The following is a 15,893-nucleotide window of genomic DNA, read 5'->3' as shown; positions in this document are numbered from 1 at the left end:
TAAGTTTTTGCGGTTTCCTCCACAGTCCAAACACATGCAGTACAGGTGAATTGGGTAGACTAAATTGTCCATAGTGTATGAGTGTGAATTAGTGTAAATGGACGTTTCCCAGTGATATGTCGTGGCTGGAAGGGCATCCGCTGCGTATAAATGTGCTGGATAAGTTGTTGGCGGTTCATTCCGTTGTGGTGACCCCAGATTAGTAAAGGGACTAAGCTGATAAGAAAATAAATGAATGAATGACTTCATAAATGTTTGAGCTGAACTTATGAACTGAATAGCCTACTCAAAGCAAAACAAAACAATCATTTAAATAATAATTGCATAAAAATATAGATATATTCACAATTTTACATAAATCAGCACACCAAAAATAGATGATTTCCTTTTCTTCGCAAAGCAAATTAACATGCAGCTTGATTGTTGCATAAAAACAATAGGTTAACTAACAAATTGTGATTTTGATTAACAAGTAAAATAAATATATCTTGAATAAAACATGTCACAGTATTGTACATGTGTACAAACATGAAATGTCCGAAAAAGCTGAGAGGTCTTTTGGCAGTTCAGAGCCACCGTACATGCGCAAAGCAGAAAATGCAGCATAAATTCGTCCCGTTTGGCGTTTTAGACTCTTTTGAACACATATAGATGCTGCTTGTCAATTCTATGTTCGTTCTTGCTGTCAACTGCGGGGAAAATGATCGATGTAAGGTTCAAGAAACAACTGTGAGATCGAAACTAGCTGCAGGCAGGTGTGTGGTGCGCGCACACGAAGCCCTATGACTGGCGCTCGTCTCCCCTGCTGCTGTGTGCGCGCGCGTGGTAAGTTAATAGCAATGACTGTAAAAAATATGGACGACGCGACAGCCCTTTTTCCCATTGAACGCCTTGAGGGCAAAACGCCTGCTTGACGGGCACAAACTGTCGCAAAAGACTGCTGAAATTGGAGCCAGACATGCGCAGAAGGATTGTCTGATGGAGCCAGAGGAGGAGCCGCGAAAATGAGCAGAGTCGAGCTTCCAATCAAACGCTTTATGTAAAATCAACTACGCCCCCCGAACTTCTCAGCATGCGTTTGCTGTCATATCAACACAAGTGGATGTAATAACGTTAACAAATATGAGGGTTTTATATATTCAATCGCGCCAGCTCCGGGCCGCAGCGCATAACTTACTCGCGGCGTCGCGGGCTGATTCCGGCTCGCATGCGGCAGCGCCTGCTCGCTTGGCCGCCGCATCTGGCTCGAGTGACTCGGGCTGGAATTGGGTAGTGAGTCCAGGCATCCGGAGTAGGTCCAGCAGAGGTAACGTTAGTCAGTCTGAGCTCTAAGAGATAAGTCTCCGGCAGGCGAGAATCTAGCCGGAACTGTGTTTTGCTATCTGGGTGGCTAGGGGTGTATCAGCAAACTAATAAAGCCCGAAAAAAGCCCTGAACTTAGCGAATAAACAGTGTTCCACCAGGATCATGTATGTCAGAAACTATAGTTTACTGCTGAACTCATTTTGTCATGGTAAAATAACACAGAAATCGAATAATAACACTTCAGTCTACTTCAGTCTCCTGCCGAAGCTCAGACGCCGCGCTTTGAGAAACTGTAAATCACAGCTGTCAATCACGATGACACGCCCAGCATTAAATTACTGCTAAAAACAAACTGTTTACAAAAATGAAGATCTGCACCTATTTCAGCACAATAACCAGTGCCTTAATCGACCAGAACTATCTTTCGGGACATTTTATTGCAAGTGTAATATTTTTTTTTATTTGGGCTCAAGTCTCCTTCATTAACACGGAGGAGGCGGGCTTTATGACTTGTACTGCAGCCAGCCCCCAGGGGGCGATCTAACGGCCGAAACCTTCACTCAAACGTAGGCTTGCGGCACACTTGGTTAATAGCCATCACATGAGCTCGTTATGATCATTATAAATGTGCTGATCAAACTGAATACACCAACAGCACATGACAAGCGACGCGTTGATAAAAACAAATAATCATATTCGATTACAAACAACCCAACGAGTTGTTTAGCGTATTTGTCCTGAGGTGATTTAAACCAAAATACACAATGGTACTCTATCAAACATATCTACAACAGTAATGAATATGGTTACTGAATGAATGAATGAATTTATTTATATGTAGGGCAATGTTTTGTTTTGTCCACAAGATGTCGCACTGTTGTCTAAAGGTAATTTGGAAGTTTCTAGTGATGTTTGAGCCCTTTTGTTGCGTATTTAACTCAGTTTGTGTTATCAACACTGATAGGTGTCCTTCTGTCAAATAAATGGTCAAGTCACGATCGCAAACTTCTCTTTGCCTGCATCTCCTGAATACCACCTCACAAACACACAACACAAGGCAGAGTAGATGCGGTGGTGGTAGAGGCCACATCTACAATTTCTTCAAAGCTTTGTCATAATTATTAAACTCCTATTTGAGATTGATATTTAACAATTTTCGCTTCACTAGCGAGAAAACATTTAAACAGAGCATCTGCAGCGCGAGGATAAAGAACGAGCCTCCTCCATTCAGCCTCTTTACCTTACTCCTTTACTTTACTCCTTTACTTTGGTGGTGTGAGGAAACGGTGGAAACTCACTCCACTGAACACATCCATCACCCCACATATTTAATCTCCTTTGTTAAACACAAAGATTTGCTTCAAAACTGTTTCTAAATTCAATTCTAATCTCCAGCAGAGGAATAAATGAACAATAATAATGAAGTGTGGTCAGAAAACTGAGTTATATCCAAACACACGTCCTGTTCTTATCCACATATGCTGATGCAGACGCCTCTAAAACCCCACAGCTGGACACATCTACACTTGTGTTTATTAAAGCAGATGTAAATATGCATATAATCAATAATAATAATACTGTTATACAAATGCAAATTGTATAAGATATATATCGTAATTGCAAGACTCAATATATTTGACTACTCAATATATTTATGTGTTTAACATACTACACTGTAAATAATGCAGAGTTCCACACAATTCATCAACACAAATCGACTAGGTTAGCTTAACTAATTTGAGTGGATTGAGCATGAAACAGTTACTTTGCCCCTCCCCCTTAAAGCAACACCAAGAATTGTGTTGTCTCAGCTCAGTTTAAATGAGTAGTTTCATCAAGCAGTGAAATCTTTTTATTTGAGTGTGTGTATTTGTGTCTTTCTAATACTGTAATTATTTTTGCCCCACAGCGATATCAGTGAGATTCAGTGGATTATCAGTGGTGTATCTCCTGTTTCTGTTGTCCTTCCCTCTGATACCCACTCCAAACACGGCTACTATCAAGGGTAAGAATGAATAAGGCTATGTCTATTACAAAGTGGTGTCTCGTTTAGTTTAATCTGTAACAGTTTCATGAAGAGGCGTCAAGGTGGCGCAGTGGGTAGCACAATCGCCTCACAGCAAGACAGTCGCTGGTTTGAGCACCAGCTGGGTCAGTTGGCGTTTCTGTGTGGAGTTTGCATGTTCTCCTGTGTTGGCCTGGGTTTCCTCCGGGTTTCCACAGTCACATGCGCTATAGGGGAATTGATCAACTAAATTGGCCGTAGTGTATGAGTGTGATTGAGTGTGTATGGGTGTTTCCCAGTGATGGCTTGTGGCTGGAAGGGCATCAGCAGTGTAAAACATATGCTGGAATAGTTGGTGGTTCATTCCATTGTAGGCGACCCTGAATTAATAAAGGGACTAAGCTGAAAAGAAAATGAATGAATGAATTTCCTAAATAAAAGATGGTACAGGAATATACAGTTGAAGTCAGAATCATTCGCCCTCCTTTGATTTATTTTTCTTATTTAAATATTTACAAAATGTTCACAGTATGTCGGATAATATTTGTTCTTCTGGAGAAAGTCTTATTTGTTTTATTAAAAGCAGTTTTTAATTTTTTAAACACCATTTTAAGCACAATATTATTAGCCCCTTTAAGCTATATATATTTTAATAGCCTACAGAACAAACCACTGTTATACAATGACTTGCCTAATTACCCTAACTTTACCCTAATTACCCTAGTGAAGCCTTTACATGTCACTTTAAACTGAATACTAGTGTCTTGAAGAATATCTAGTCTAATATTATGGGCTGTCATGTAAAGGGTGGTTGCTAATAATTCTGACTTCAACTGTATGTGTATATATATATATATATATATATATATATATATATATATATATATATATATATATATATATATATATATATATATATGTGTATATGTATGGCCATTATGAACTGTTATAATTATGTAGATATTTGTAATTGCACTAGGGGAAAGATTTATACAAGTGGACATTTTTGCAATATTTAGATATATATGTTAAATATATGATACATGGCCATTGTGAACATACAAATAGTGCTCAGCATAAATAAGTACAATATTTTTAGTCACTGAACATCTTTAGAAATGGAAAGATATTACAGTTAAATTTAAGCAAAGTATTGCACACAAAAAATACAAACTAGACAAATTCGACAACATTTGATGTATTACTGTATTTTGTTACTTTTAATTTGACTCTTTTTAAATATTTAATGTAATGTTTTTTACTCACATGTAAATTTGTGTGAACTTATTTTTGGATCATTATCTTAAATTATTTTGTTAGATTAGCTCCAGATTTAGCTATAGTACTTACTAATCTAATGTATATGCACAAATATATTATTGTTTAGCATTTTGTAGAAAATATTAATTTAAAAGAGAGATTTGTGAGTGGTGAACTGTGTGTGTGTGTGTGTGTGTGTGTGTGTGTGTGTTCATTCATTTTCCTTCAGCTTAGTCCCTTTATTATCAGGGTTTGCCACAGTGGAATGAACCACCAACTCATCCAGTATATGTTTTAAACAGCAGATGCCCTTCCAGCTGCAGCCCAGTACTGGAAAACACCCATACACACTCGTTCACACACACACACTCATACACTACAGCCAGTGTAGTTGATCAGTTCCCCTATAGCGCATGTGACTGTGGGGGAAACCGGAGCACCCGGAGGAAACCCACACCAACATGGGGAGAACATGCAAACTCCACACAGAAACACCAACTGACCCAGCCAGGACTCCAACCAGCGACCTTCTTGCTGTTAGACCACAGTGCTAACCACTGAGCTACTTTGCAGCCTGTGTGTATGTACATATTTGAAATTCCAATGGTTGAAATATATATATTAATGTGCATTTCTGCAATAATTGTAAATACATGTTGCATAAGGCTTATGATATATTTGACATCCAGACATGAACTTGTACACTGTACACGTAATGATTTCAGACTTTTCTATGGGACAGCAAACGCTTTTTTCAGTGTTTTTGTATTGGGTTTATTTTTGTTTGCAATTCCTCTGGATTCATCAAAGCCTGCGCGTCTCATTAATGATGCATCACAATAAATCCAGCGAGTTGTGCAGTCAGCAGAGATTACCTTCAGCCCACGTCTGCTTGAGTGCTTTATAGATCCGTATAATCACGGCAGACGGTTTCTCACATATTTCCATTTATTTCCTCTGCTTTAAACTAATTCAACCTCATGCACACACACACACACACACACACACACACACACACACACACACACACACACACACACACACACACACACACACACACATCAATGTTTCACGCTGGCTTGCTGTGTTTACGGTAAAGTGTAAGTAAAGGATGGTATGATTGTATAAAGTGTCCCTGAGGGCTGGGGGAAGTTGACTTAAAGCTTTTAGTAAAAAAAATTAAAAACTAAACAAATAAATCAAGCGGAAGCAACAGATCTGCTGCCTCAGCTGAGTGTTTCCATAGATGTAATTATTGCTAAATAATCAAAATCTAACACTTTACCCAAAACAAGATGACGCAGCATTCTCATTATTTCCCATGCATTTAGGAGGAATAACGATGTTAAATATCCAGTGGAGAAAAGCCTAATTAACCCACGGCTGAGTTAGCGTTTACACTGCTGCATGATGCATTAGATGTAATTTTGTACATTAAAGACGGGGATTCAAAATACAAACATCTTAAAACACAAAGTGCACGATACACACACTGAAATCTGTGTCATCACACACAGTATCATACAGCACACGCAATGCATGCACACGGGCACACACACACTCACAACGCATGTACAAGTGCACACAAAGACAGGCACACAGATCCATGCGCGCACACACAAACACTCACACACACTTAAAACAAACTAACTCAAAGTACACAGAAATGAAGCAGTGGCTAATCCCAAACATAAACAGGATGCTGTAAAATGTGGATCTGAAGATGCGTCCATTAATGAAGATTCCTCAGAAATATTGGACATCAGCAGCGACGTCACGCAAACACAAGCCCCATCAGCTGATGATCTGACCTTCAGACATGCCTCACAGCCAGTGTCAGCTACTGGAGATGAACAGCTGTGGTAAAGATCTGTAGGCAAAGTTCTCCATTTGATCTCAGATCTCTATAGAGTGCTGCTGTTCAGATCAGATCGTTATGATGTCCTGACATTGACAAATGGGTCATTCATAGAGCGTCCTGACTTTTCCACATGACTGTAGATTGAATGTGACATTTAAATGCAGTTAAATAACTGATGCAAGTGTGTATGTGTGTTCACGTCCAGGGAAATCTGGCAGGTTTCTTCGCACTGTTTGCTCCACTGGCGTGATATTTCTGGCATTGCAATGTGGGATGCAGATCACCTTCGCATATGTTCCCAAGGATGGTAAGATCTTCCTTTTTAAAGTTGTGTACTGTGATATTGATAGCTGATGCCGCTGCGTGGACTTAAAGGCAAACCTTTATTTATCTAATGGCTTTATGGTCACCAACTGACCCAGCTGGAACTCGAACCAACAGCCTTCTTGCTGTGAGGTGATTGTGCTATCCACTGCGCCACCATGCTGCCCCTTGGATATTTAAATAAATAAAATAAATAATAATAATAAATAATAATAATAATAATAATAATAATAAAATAAATAATAATACTAATAATAAAATAATAATAATAATAATAATAATAATAAAATAAATAATAATAATAATAATGATAATAATAATAATAATAAAATAAATAATACTAATAATAAAATAAATAATAATAATAATTATAATAATAATATTAATAATAATAATAATATTAAAATAAATAATAATAATAAAATAATAATAATAAAATAAATAATAATAATAATAATAATAATAATAAAAAAATAAATAATAATAATAATAATAATAATAATAATAAAATAAATAATAATAATAATAAAATAAATAATAAAAATAATAAAATAAATAATAATAATAAATTTTATCTATAATGCGCTTGGCGTCACGGTGGCGCAGTAGGTAGTGCTGTCACCTCACATCCAGATAGTCGCTGGTTCGAGCCTCGGCTGGGTCAGTTGGTGTTTCTGTGTGGAGTTTGCATGTTCTCCCCGTGTTGGCGTGTTTCCTCCGGGTGCTCTGCTTTCCCCACAGTCCAAACACATGCGCTATAGGGGAACTGATCAACTACATTGTCCATAGTGTGAGTGATAAGTTGCAGCTGAAAGGGCATCCGCTGCGTAAAACACATGCTGGATAAGTTGGCGGTTCATTCCACTGTGGCGACCCCAGATTAATAAAGAGACTAAGCCGAAAAGAAAATGAATGAATTAATAAAGTGCTTTTTTTCAAACTGAATTTAAAAGTACGCTTGGCCTTGACTGGGTTTTATAGTCTGCATATTAAATATCTGTATTATCCATATTTCTCTTACGCCTCATAATGCTTGACATGAATTATAGGAGTAACTTTTGTTAAAGTAATCAGTGAACGGGATACAAAAAGAAAGTCTAACACACTTCTCTCTCAGTTGTCATTATGTATTATGTATTATTTTTAGCACAACCTTATTATTTAAAATGACTTCATGTAGTTATTTTGAATGAAAACTCCAATAATTGGAAATATTATCACATGCAGCTAAAAGCAGGATGTATGCACATGCTGAAAACTATTCTTAATGACATATAGATAGATTATAATATAATTATAAAGTGAATATATTGCATTTGCATGTGTGCTTGCTAAGAAAACACTCATATGCAGAAGCTCACATCACAAGTCTTGCATTAGCAGTGTGGTATCTGCCTTCTCTTAAGGTCGTTTTTTTATTATGTTGGAGACAGTAAAAATATATATACATGCGGCATGGACAACCACATGCATTTGCGCACCAGTTGTGTCTTAAACCACTTCCTGAAGTGGTTATATATATATGAGACATTGTGTAGACATTCAGGATCACTTTAAACCTTCATGGAGAACGATGGATTGATGGCATGGATAAAGTGCAATGTCGCTGATCACCTCACTTTAAGGAGGACAGTTTTATATTCTCCTTTGTCCATGCATTTTAATAATTCTATGTTGTTTTATTTTCCAGAGACTGGACCATGGGATGATGTTTTCTTTCACCTTGGCATTGTCAGGTGATTTATTTACTTTAATTCGGTATTCATGATGCTGAATGTGATAAACTGGCCGTGTGTTTGACATAATGCTGGGTGAAATAAAGCATTTCAAAGCTTTGGATTTAATTCAATTCATGTTTATTCCTATAGCACTTGTACAATGTAGATTGCAGCTTAACACAGTTCTAGTAAAGTCCAGATTTCAGAGTTGAAGTTCAGTTAAGTTCAGTTCTGTGTGGTTTAATATTCACTGCTGAAAATCCAAACACTGAAGAGCAAATCCACCCAAGCGCAGCTCCACAAGTCCTGATCTGAGCCGGTGGTGACTGTGGCGAGGAACAAACTTCACCAATTGACAAAGTTAAGGGAAAAAAAACTGGAGAGAAGCCAGGCCCAGTTGGGCATGACCATTATTCATCTGCACAAACTTCCGTTGTGGAGCTGCAGTCTTGGCGCTGGACTGCTTTTGTCTTTGTCATGACAGCTTGACGCTATCAAGACACCAGAACCTGTCATAAACTGCCATTATAATTGTGCTATGAATATTTTTCTGTGGTACATGCTGTATTTGTCATTAGAACAGTCTCATTAAAAGTGTCATTACCCTGTCAAATCCTTTTTAACATTATTATTATTAATATTTAATGACATTTTAATGACAGGTTCAGCTTGTACCACTGTAGTTGAGGTAATAAATAATATTAAAGACGCTGTTATAAATTTCAGGACATTTATAATGGCTTCATGACAATCATGTTTATGACAGGTTTATGACAGCTTTAAGTTTTGTTGTATTGGTAACGTCACATTGTTATGATAAAGATACAAAGCAGGTTGTGATGTGTTTGTTTATGTTAAGTCCTCATAACAAGCAATGTCATCTTTGCGTTTAAAATGACACAACTGAGAGGATGACACTTAATATCAGTTGATATAATTATATGTGTCAAGTCAAATGTTTGCGAATTTTCGAACTCATTTTGAAACAGCAATTAATAGCCCCTTTCACACAGTGATACCGGTAAATATCCGGAAAATTTCCGGAACGACTTTACCGGTATATTCAAAATAGCGCTGTTCACACAGGCGAGGACGTTACGGAAATTTTCCGGAAAAGAGCATTCACACATCCATTCCAAAATACCGCTAAATTCTGACATCATTCACCACAAATGAGCTTTAAACGGCTGCGCTTGTGTTTGTAAACATTTGACTGAATTACAAACTCTGTGGATGATCAATATTGTGAACAACTTTCGCAGGATCACTTTCGCATGTCGAGATGTTGATAATATGTGTGTGTGCAGGCGCTCACAGGCTGTTTCACAGGCACACACAAAGCTTGAAGGTAAACAAACAACGGCTTATCATAAGCATCTCATCGATGATTATTTACACGAACATATAAACGTGATCTGACTAACTTCTAGCAGCTGAATGTGTCTGGAAAAATATTCAAAGGCTTTTATTCTCACAAACCGCGCGGACGTAAATGCGTCTGACAGTTGTGGTTGGCTTAAGCAGACGTCTCACGTCAGCACGTTCTAGACGTGCACGCGCTTATTACAGCAATCTTCCTTCTGCATTCACACAGCGCAGCATTCCGGCAAATTACCGCTAATGTTACAACTTCTCTTTCCGGAAAATAGCCAGAACGAATTTACCGGTATTTTCAAAAAACACCTGTTCACACATACGGAAAGGTCTGTATGTGTGAAAGGGGCTATTGTTTGCTGAAATCATGTGCTCTTGAGTGATTGTTGTGGATTAGCATTATTGTACTGAATCTTTTTAAACTCTTCACAGGTTCAGTGAAGTGGACACACTAAACATAATCCGCCTGTTAACTCCAGATGTGGTGGTGTCCGTGTCAACACTGTTCATCATCCGCTGGTGTAAAGCCAGAAAGCCCCATCAGAGTGAAGACGGCAGAGCGATGTACAGCACTGAGGTAAAAAACAGCAGAGGGGCTCAGTACTGATCCTGGAGGTCAAAACAAACATCAAAACAAAAACACCTAGGACACATGTGAAATCCCATACTTCTACGGGGTTGGGGAAAGTTACTTTATAAAGTAATGCATTATCATAGTGAGTTATTCCAGAAATATAACTAAACTGTAAAAAAAAAAAAAAAAACTGAATGCATTAATTTAAAGCTGAATATAATTAAATGTATGAGTCCATTGAACTTATATTCATTTATTTTCTTGTCAGCTTTGTCCCTTTATCAATCCGGGGTCGACAGAACGAACCGCCAACTTATCCAGCAAGGTTTTATGCAGCGGATGCGCTCCCACAACCCATCTCTGGGAAACATTCAAACACACACACATACACTACGGACAACTTAGCCTACCTAATTCACCTGTACTGCATGTCTTTTGACTGTGGAGGAAACCCACGCGAAGGCAGGGAGAACATGCAAACTCCACACAGAAACGCCAACTGAGCCGAGGTACGAACCTGACCCTGAACCGTGACCCAGCGACCTTCTTGCTGTGAGGCGACAGCACTACCTACTGCGCCACTGCCCCGCCCCATTGAACTTATATGTTTAAACTAACTTGTGGAACTTATAAAATTAAATTAGAACATGATTAACTTAGTGTAATAAGTCACACTGCTGTCAGGACTAACGAATGGTATACTGTTTTTCAGTGTAGTTTTATTATTTTTGTGTTATTTGTGCATTGTTTCCTCTGACCCGGCTGAGGCTCTTTCAAAATTTGCAGGATTTTTCCTCTTTTATTAATAGAGGAGCTCTGCAATGAACAACACACTGCATAACCTTTATTTAACTTTAAAAAATACTAATGTAGGATAATGTTATCTTCTGTTAAACATCCTAAGCCAGAGCTCTACGTGCTGTATACAGATTAATTTTGCTGATTTAGTACTTTTAGTCTTGAAGTAAAATCAGTGTGATTAAGACTATAATCCCCTTTTCCTTTTCTCTTCATGTGTTCAGAATAATGAGAAATTTCCAGCGTTGATCACCTACTAATTCTGTATTCTGTAGTGTGCATTCAATAGATACTATCCCATAATAAACAAGCCTGAATGCTTATGTAAAGCACTTTGAATTGCCACTGTGTATGAGATGTGCTATAGAAATAAACTTGCCTTGCCTTTTAAAATCACAATACAGTCACAGACCTCAAAAACACATGCAAATGATGAATTATAGTCCAGACTCGACATTGCATATATTTGGATGTGAGATATCAATGCTGAAACCCTATATTGTGCAGCCCTATACAACACACACTCATGTATTATATCAAAACAAACCTTAATTTTGGGTCTGATTAATCTTTGCACAGCTCTAAAAACATATATGCTTTACAATCCCATTAAGATGCTGTAGTGCTGTGTGTTTTCCAGGGCTCGGATGAAGAGATGTCGGACTCAGAATGTGAAGCGGAGAGCAGAGGATCTGAGGACTCGTCTTTCGACACCTCCGCCGAGACCCGTATTTCTCCAGACGCATCTCCAGACGTCCTGCAGAAACTGATCCTGTTCGTGAGCGGTCTGAGACTCCTGGTGTCGTCTCTAATGAACAGTGCTGGAAGAGTCCTGGTCACCTTTCTGCTGGGACTGGCGGGTAATGCAAGCACACAGCTGAAGACTACATCATCCACCATCCTGTGAAATTATTATTTATATGCTGTTTAACAGAGAGATTATTACACTACATTTTTAATTATAATGGAAATGACTCATTTCTAATGATGACAGTGCATAATGTTTCACTAATTATTTTGTTAGACACTAGTGTTCAGCTTACAGTGACATGTAAAGGCTTCACTAGGGTAATCAGGGTAAAGTTAGGGTAATTAGGCAAGTCATTGTATAACAGTGGTTTGTTCTGGAGACAATCCAACACTAATATTGCTGAAGGGGTAAATAATATTGAGCTTAACATGGGGTTAAAACTATTAAAAACTGCTTTTATTCTAGCTGAAACAAAAGAAATAATACAGGAAATAATATGAAAAACTCCTTGCTCTGAAAAATTCACAAATAATTTAGACTTAAGCTGCATTTTTTAATCCATTCAATAAAAAAAAAATATATAAGATTGTCCAGAAGAAATATATAACAGAAAGCACTGTAAAAAGTTCCCCTTGCATAGTAAAACGGGACAGAAATAATAAAACTTTCCCTTCAGCGGTATATGAATATGTCTATGCATTCTGATACAGTCTAAAGCTGCAGTCGGTGATGTTGTGTATTTCCACAGGTATAACGTTCCCCTGTCTGACGTCGGCGCTGTATTTCAGTGTGTTTCTGGTGCTGGTGTGGTGCTGGGTGCTGGACTTCTCCATCTCTCTGCTGTTCTTCAGCTCTCTGTGTGTAATGATGACCATCTTCAGTGGAGGACACGTGCTGATCCTCTACCTGTACCAGCTGCCCCTCGCACAGCAGATCATTCCCCCTCACGATCACTTCTCCAGGTGCACAGATCAACATCTCTGAACTACAGTGGCCGAGAGAGCCTAATGTGCTGCTGTTGAAGAAAACGCATGCAATTACCAAAAACACCAGCAAATTAAGTGGAGATCCTCATCAGTTTGATAGTAAACGAGGGCAAATCCTCACAACACAACCAAATTAAGAAAACAGCACATGCAAATAGTATAAGTCTGACGACACATGAAAATTATTATTTGTAAACATCATTATTCTCTCTGTTTATCAGGTTGTTTGGTTTGACAGCCCTCATCAAAACCAACATGTCAGAGCCGTACAGCCTGATCCTGCATGAGGACAGCAGCTGGCCTGCAGTGGTGAATCCGCTGGTCCTCCTGCTGCTGTATTTTACAGTCATGAGTCTCCTACACAAGTGGGCTCACTCTGTTAATCAGGTACTTTGATGCACAAACACAAGGCCATTTATATATATATATATATATATATATATATATATATATATATATATATATATATATATATATATATATACTGCTCAAAAAACAAGGGAATAATTAGATTTACATGTCCGTTGTGTTGTTTAAGTGTTCCCTTTATTTTTTTGAGCAGTGTATATACCCATATGGACGTTGTATATGATGTATACGTGATGCACTGTCTGCGTTGGTGCAAATCTTCTTTATGAATGAATTATGATGATTTGCGATAGTTACGAATGGTCTTTACTGATATATGCAGCTTATTTTTCCAGTTCTGATTGCTTGTTTTCTATTCTATGTGAAACTGTTCATGTGTCCATGTATATCATTCTCATATACCATATGTACTATTCTCAGGAAAATGCTGAAAACTATGCTGAGGGCTCGAGCCTCTCCAAAATGCACAATTTCCCCCTGGAAAGAAGAGTAGAGGTAATAATATTAATGATTTATAAAAATAATGTATCTAAAAAATACAAGTAGATTACTGGTGACCTATCATTGCTTTCTACAAGATATAAACTAAGGCCCCGTTTACACTAGTGTGTTTTAGTTTTAAAACGGCGTTGTAGAATGAAAACGATCCGCGTCCACACTCGCGTTTTACCCAGCGTTTCTGAACTGCTCTCCGTCCACACCAAAACGCTGAAAACGCACATCACGTGACCACACACACACACTTTGGCTATCGCTGGAGCCCATCTACCCAGATGAGAGCTCTGCTAGTCGGACTTGCTCATCAAGCATCTCCCGCTGGATCTAATCTCACTATATTTATTAAACGTGATATTTCATTCATCTTGTTGTCTTTATCTAACGACATATTCCCTGACTTTGGTCATTGGAATCTATTACTTGTTCTCAGGTGTTTTGGCTGAGCGCAAAGATAAGTTAATGATTAATGAAACCACATAGCCTACATTCTGTATATTGACTGATCGCTTGCCTTTATTTCCTATAATGTATAAACCTATTGTATGTTATACTTTTATAATGGCCATTATCGATTATTAAAACTGATATTCAGCAAAAGAGAGGGTGTGTTTCGTATTTTCACTTAAATTGAAAAGAGGCAGTGTTGTTATCGGCTCCGTTTTGTTATAAATATGCACACAGTGAAGATGACGCTCATGCAGCACGACGCCTCAACATGTCTGCTGTCTGTTTAGTTGTTAATATTAAAATAAAAATAGGCAGTTCCTTATATCAAGTTTACATTTTATTGTTGAGAAAGTGAAACAACGTAGCCAAGGTGATGTGAATGCAGTTATAAAGTACACTGTTCCCTGTGAAGATTTACCCGTGTCCTCGGTATGTTTTCCATATCAAACTGAGAAGAAGAGACTGCAGCCTTGATCAAACTTGCGAAGTCTGAACTTACACGGAGAAGATTCAGGACTGAACTGTGTGTTAGGCTACTTAATATTGAGGAAAAGCCCCAATCAGAGAGGCGAATGTCTGCAGCCCCGCCTCCGTTTTCAGATGTCTCCGTCTTTCCCCATCCACACTGAGACGGAGCAGCAGCGTTTCAGAATGAAAACGGCCTCTCCAGCGTTTTCGAAACGCTCCGTTTTCGGCGCTCGAGAACTCCGGCGTAGTGTGGACGGATGGCGTAACCGTAGCAAAACTTATGCGTTTTCAAACTAAAACGCATTAGTGTAAACGGGGCCTAAGTCTCTGATGTCTCTAGAGGGTGAGAATGTCAGTCAAAGTGTTTCTGCAGACTGTGTTTATCAAGGGTGATTGTAAAAATAAAACAGTTTCACTGCTGGAAGCTGGTTATATTCACACACTGCTGACACACAACTGGGTTTCAACACCTTTGCCTGCTCAAACAACAGAAGTGTATCCACTGATGTCCTGAATTTCCTTATTGCTAGGAATTTAACAAAATCCTCAACATCCATTTTATACAAAACATGTCAAGAATGTAAAGCATAAACCAGGATAGCAGCATTCAGAAACAAATGTTCTTCTGATCATATTTTATTAATCCATCTGAGCACACTACAGAATATTCAGCAGATAAATCAATAACTTTGAGTACAATCACAGGATTTGCTTGTTTTCTGTGAATGCGCCACATGAAAATCAAATGTTTGAGGATCATTTCTAAATCACAGAAAGCACCAGTGCCGTGCTCACAGAGATATGATGTGTTTAAAATGAAAATATCCTTCATGAATCTTTGTTTTGGTTTTGACAACAACATAGAGACAATCCCTCTTCACACAGACATGAGAATCCTCATCTTCTGATCATGCTAAATCAGCCAGTTTGAGTGAGTAAGTCAGATTTGCAGTTCTTGCAGGATTCGTCATGAGCATGTGAGGTCTACATTTCATGATCGATTAAAACATTTTGCTTTATTTACTGTTATTACTGCATTTATTACTCTTTTTCATCCACTCAGCAGAAAAAAAGAAGGGAAAATCAGCACACAAAGCTGTGTAAGCAAAGAGGAGACATATTAATTGTCTTGATAAAAAAGCTAACTACAGAGCG

General features: G+C 38.2%; 1 protein-coding gene across 6 annotated transcripts in view; it reads left to right on the top strand.

Annotated features, from left to right (window-relative positions):
- The first annotated feature begins 520 nt into the window (after positions 1-520).
- si:dkey-11f4.7 overlaps positions 521-15,893 on the top strand; it is a 62,512-nt gene continuing 47,139 nt past the window's right edge. For 5 of the 6 annotated variants that reach the window (XR_015499005.1, XR_015499006.1, XR_015499007.2 and 2 more), the window contains exons 1-9: positions 521-825; positions 3,215-3,310; positions 6,637-6,738; positions 8,446-8,491; positions 10,280-10,424; positions 11,860-12,079; positions 12,719-12,932; positions 13,178-13,343; positions 13,746-13,820. Coding sequence is in view for 3 of the 6 variants with exons in the window: in XM_087267218.1 (XP_087123344.1) it covers positions 783-825; positions 3,215-3,310; positions 6,637-6,738; positions 8,446-8,491; positions 10,280-10,424; positions 11,860-12,079; positions 12,719-12,932; positions 13,178-13,343; positions 13,746-13,820 (1,107 nt within the window). In the remaining 3 variants the exon portion in view is untranslated. The remainder of the gene's footprint in view (positions 826-3,214; positions 3,311-6,636; positions 6,739-8,445; positions 8,492-10,279; positions 10,425-11,859; positions 12,080-12,718; positions 12,933-13,177; positions 13,344-13,745; positions 13,821-15,893) is intronic. The other variant, XM_087267219.1, reaches the window with a different exon arrangement.

This window comes from Danio rerio, chromosome 9 (genome assembly GCF_052040795.2).
Source record: "Danio rerio strain M-AB ecotype USA chromosome 9, GRCz13ab, whole genome shotgun sequence".
In the NCBI taxonomy this organism is placed as follows: Eukaryota; Metazoa; Chordata; class Actinopteri; order Cypriniformes; family Danionidae; genus Danio; species Danio rerio.
Note: the sequence above shows the minus strand (reverse complement) of the source record. Positions and strands in the feature narration are given on the sequence as shown.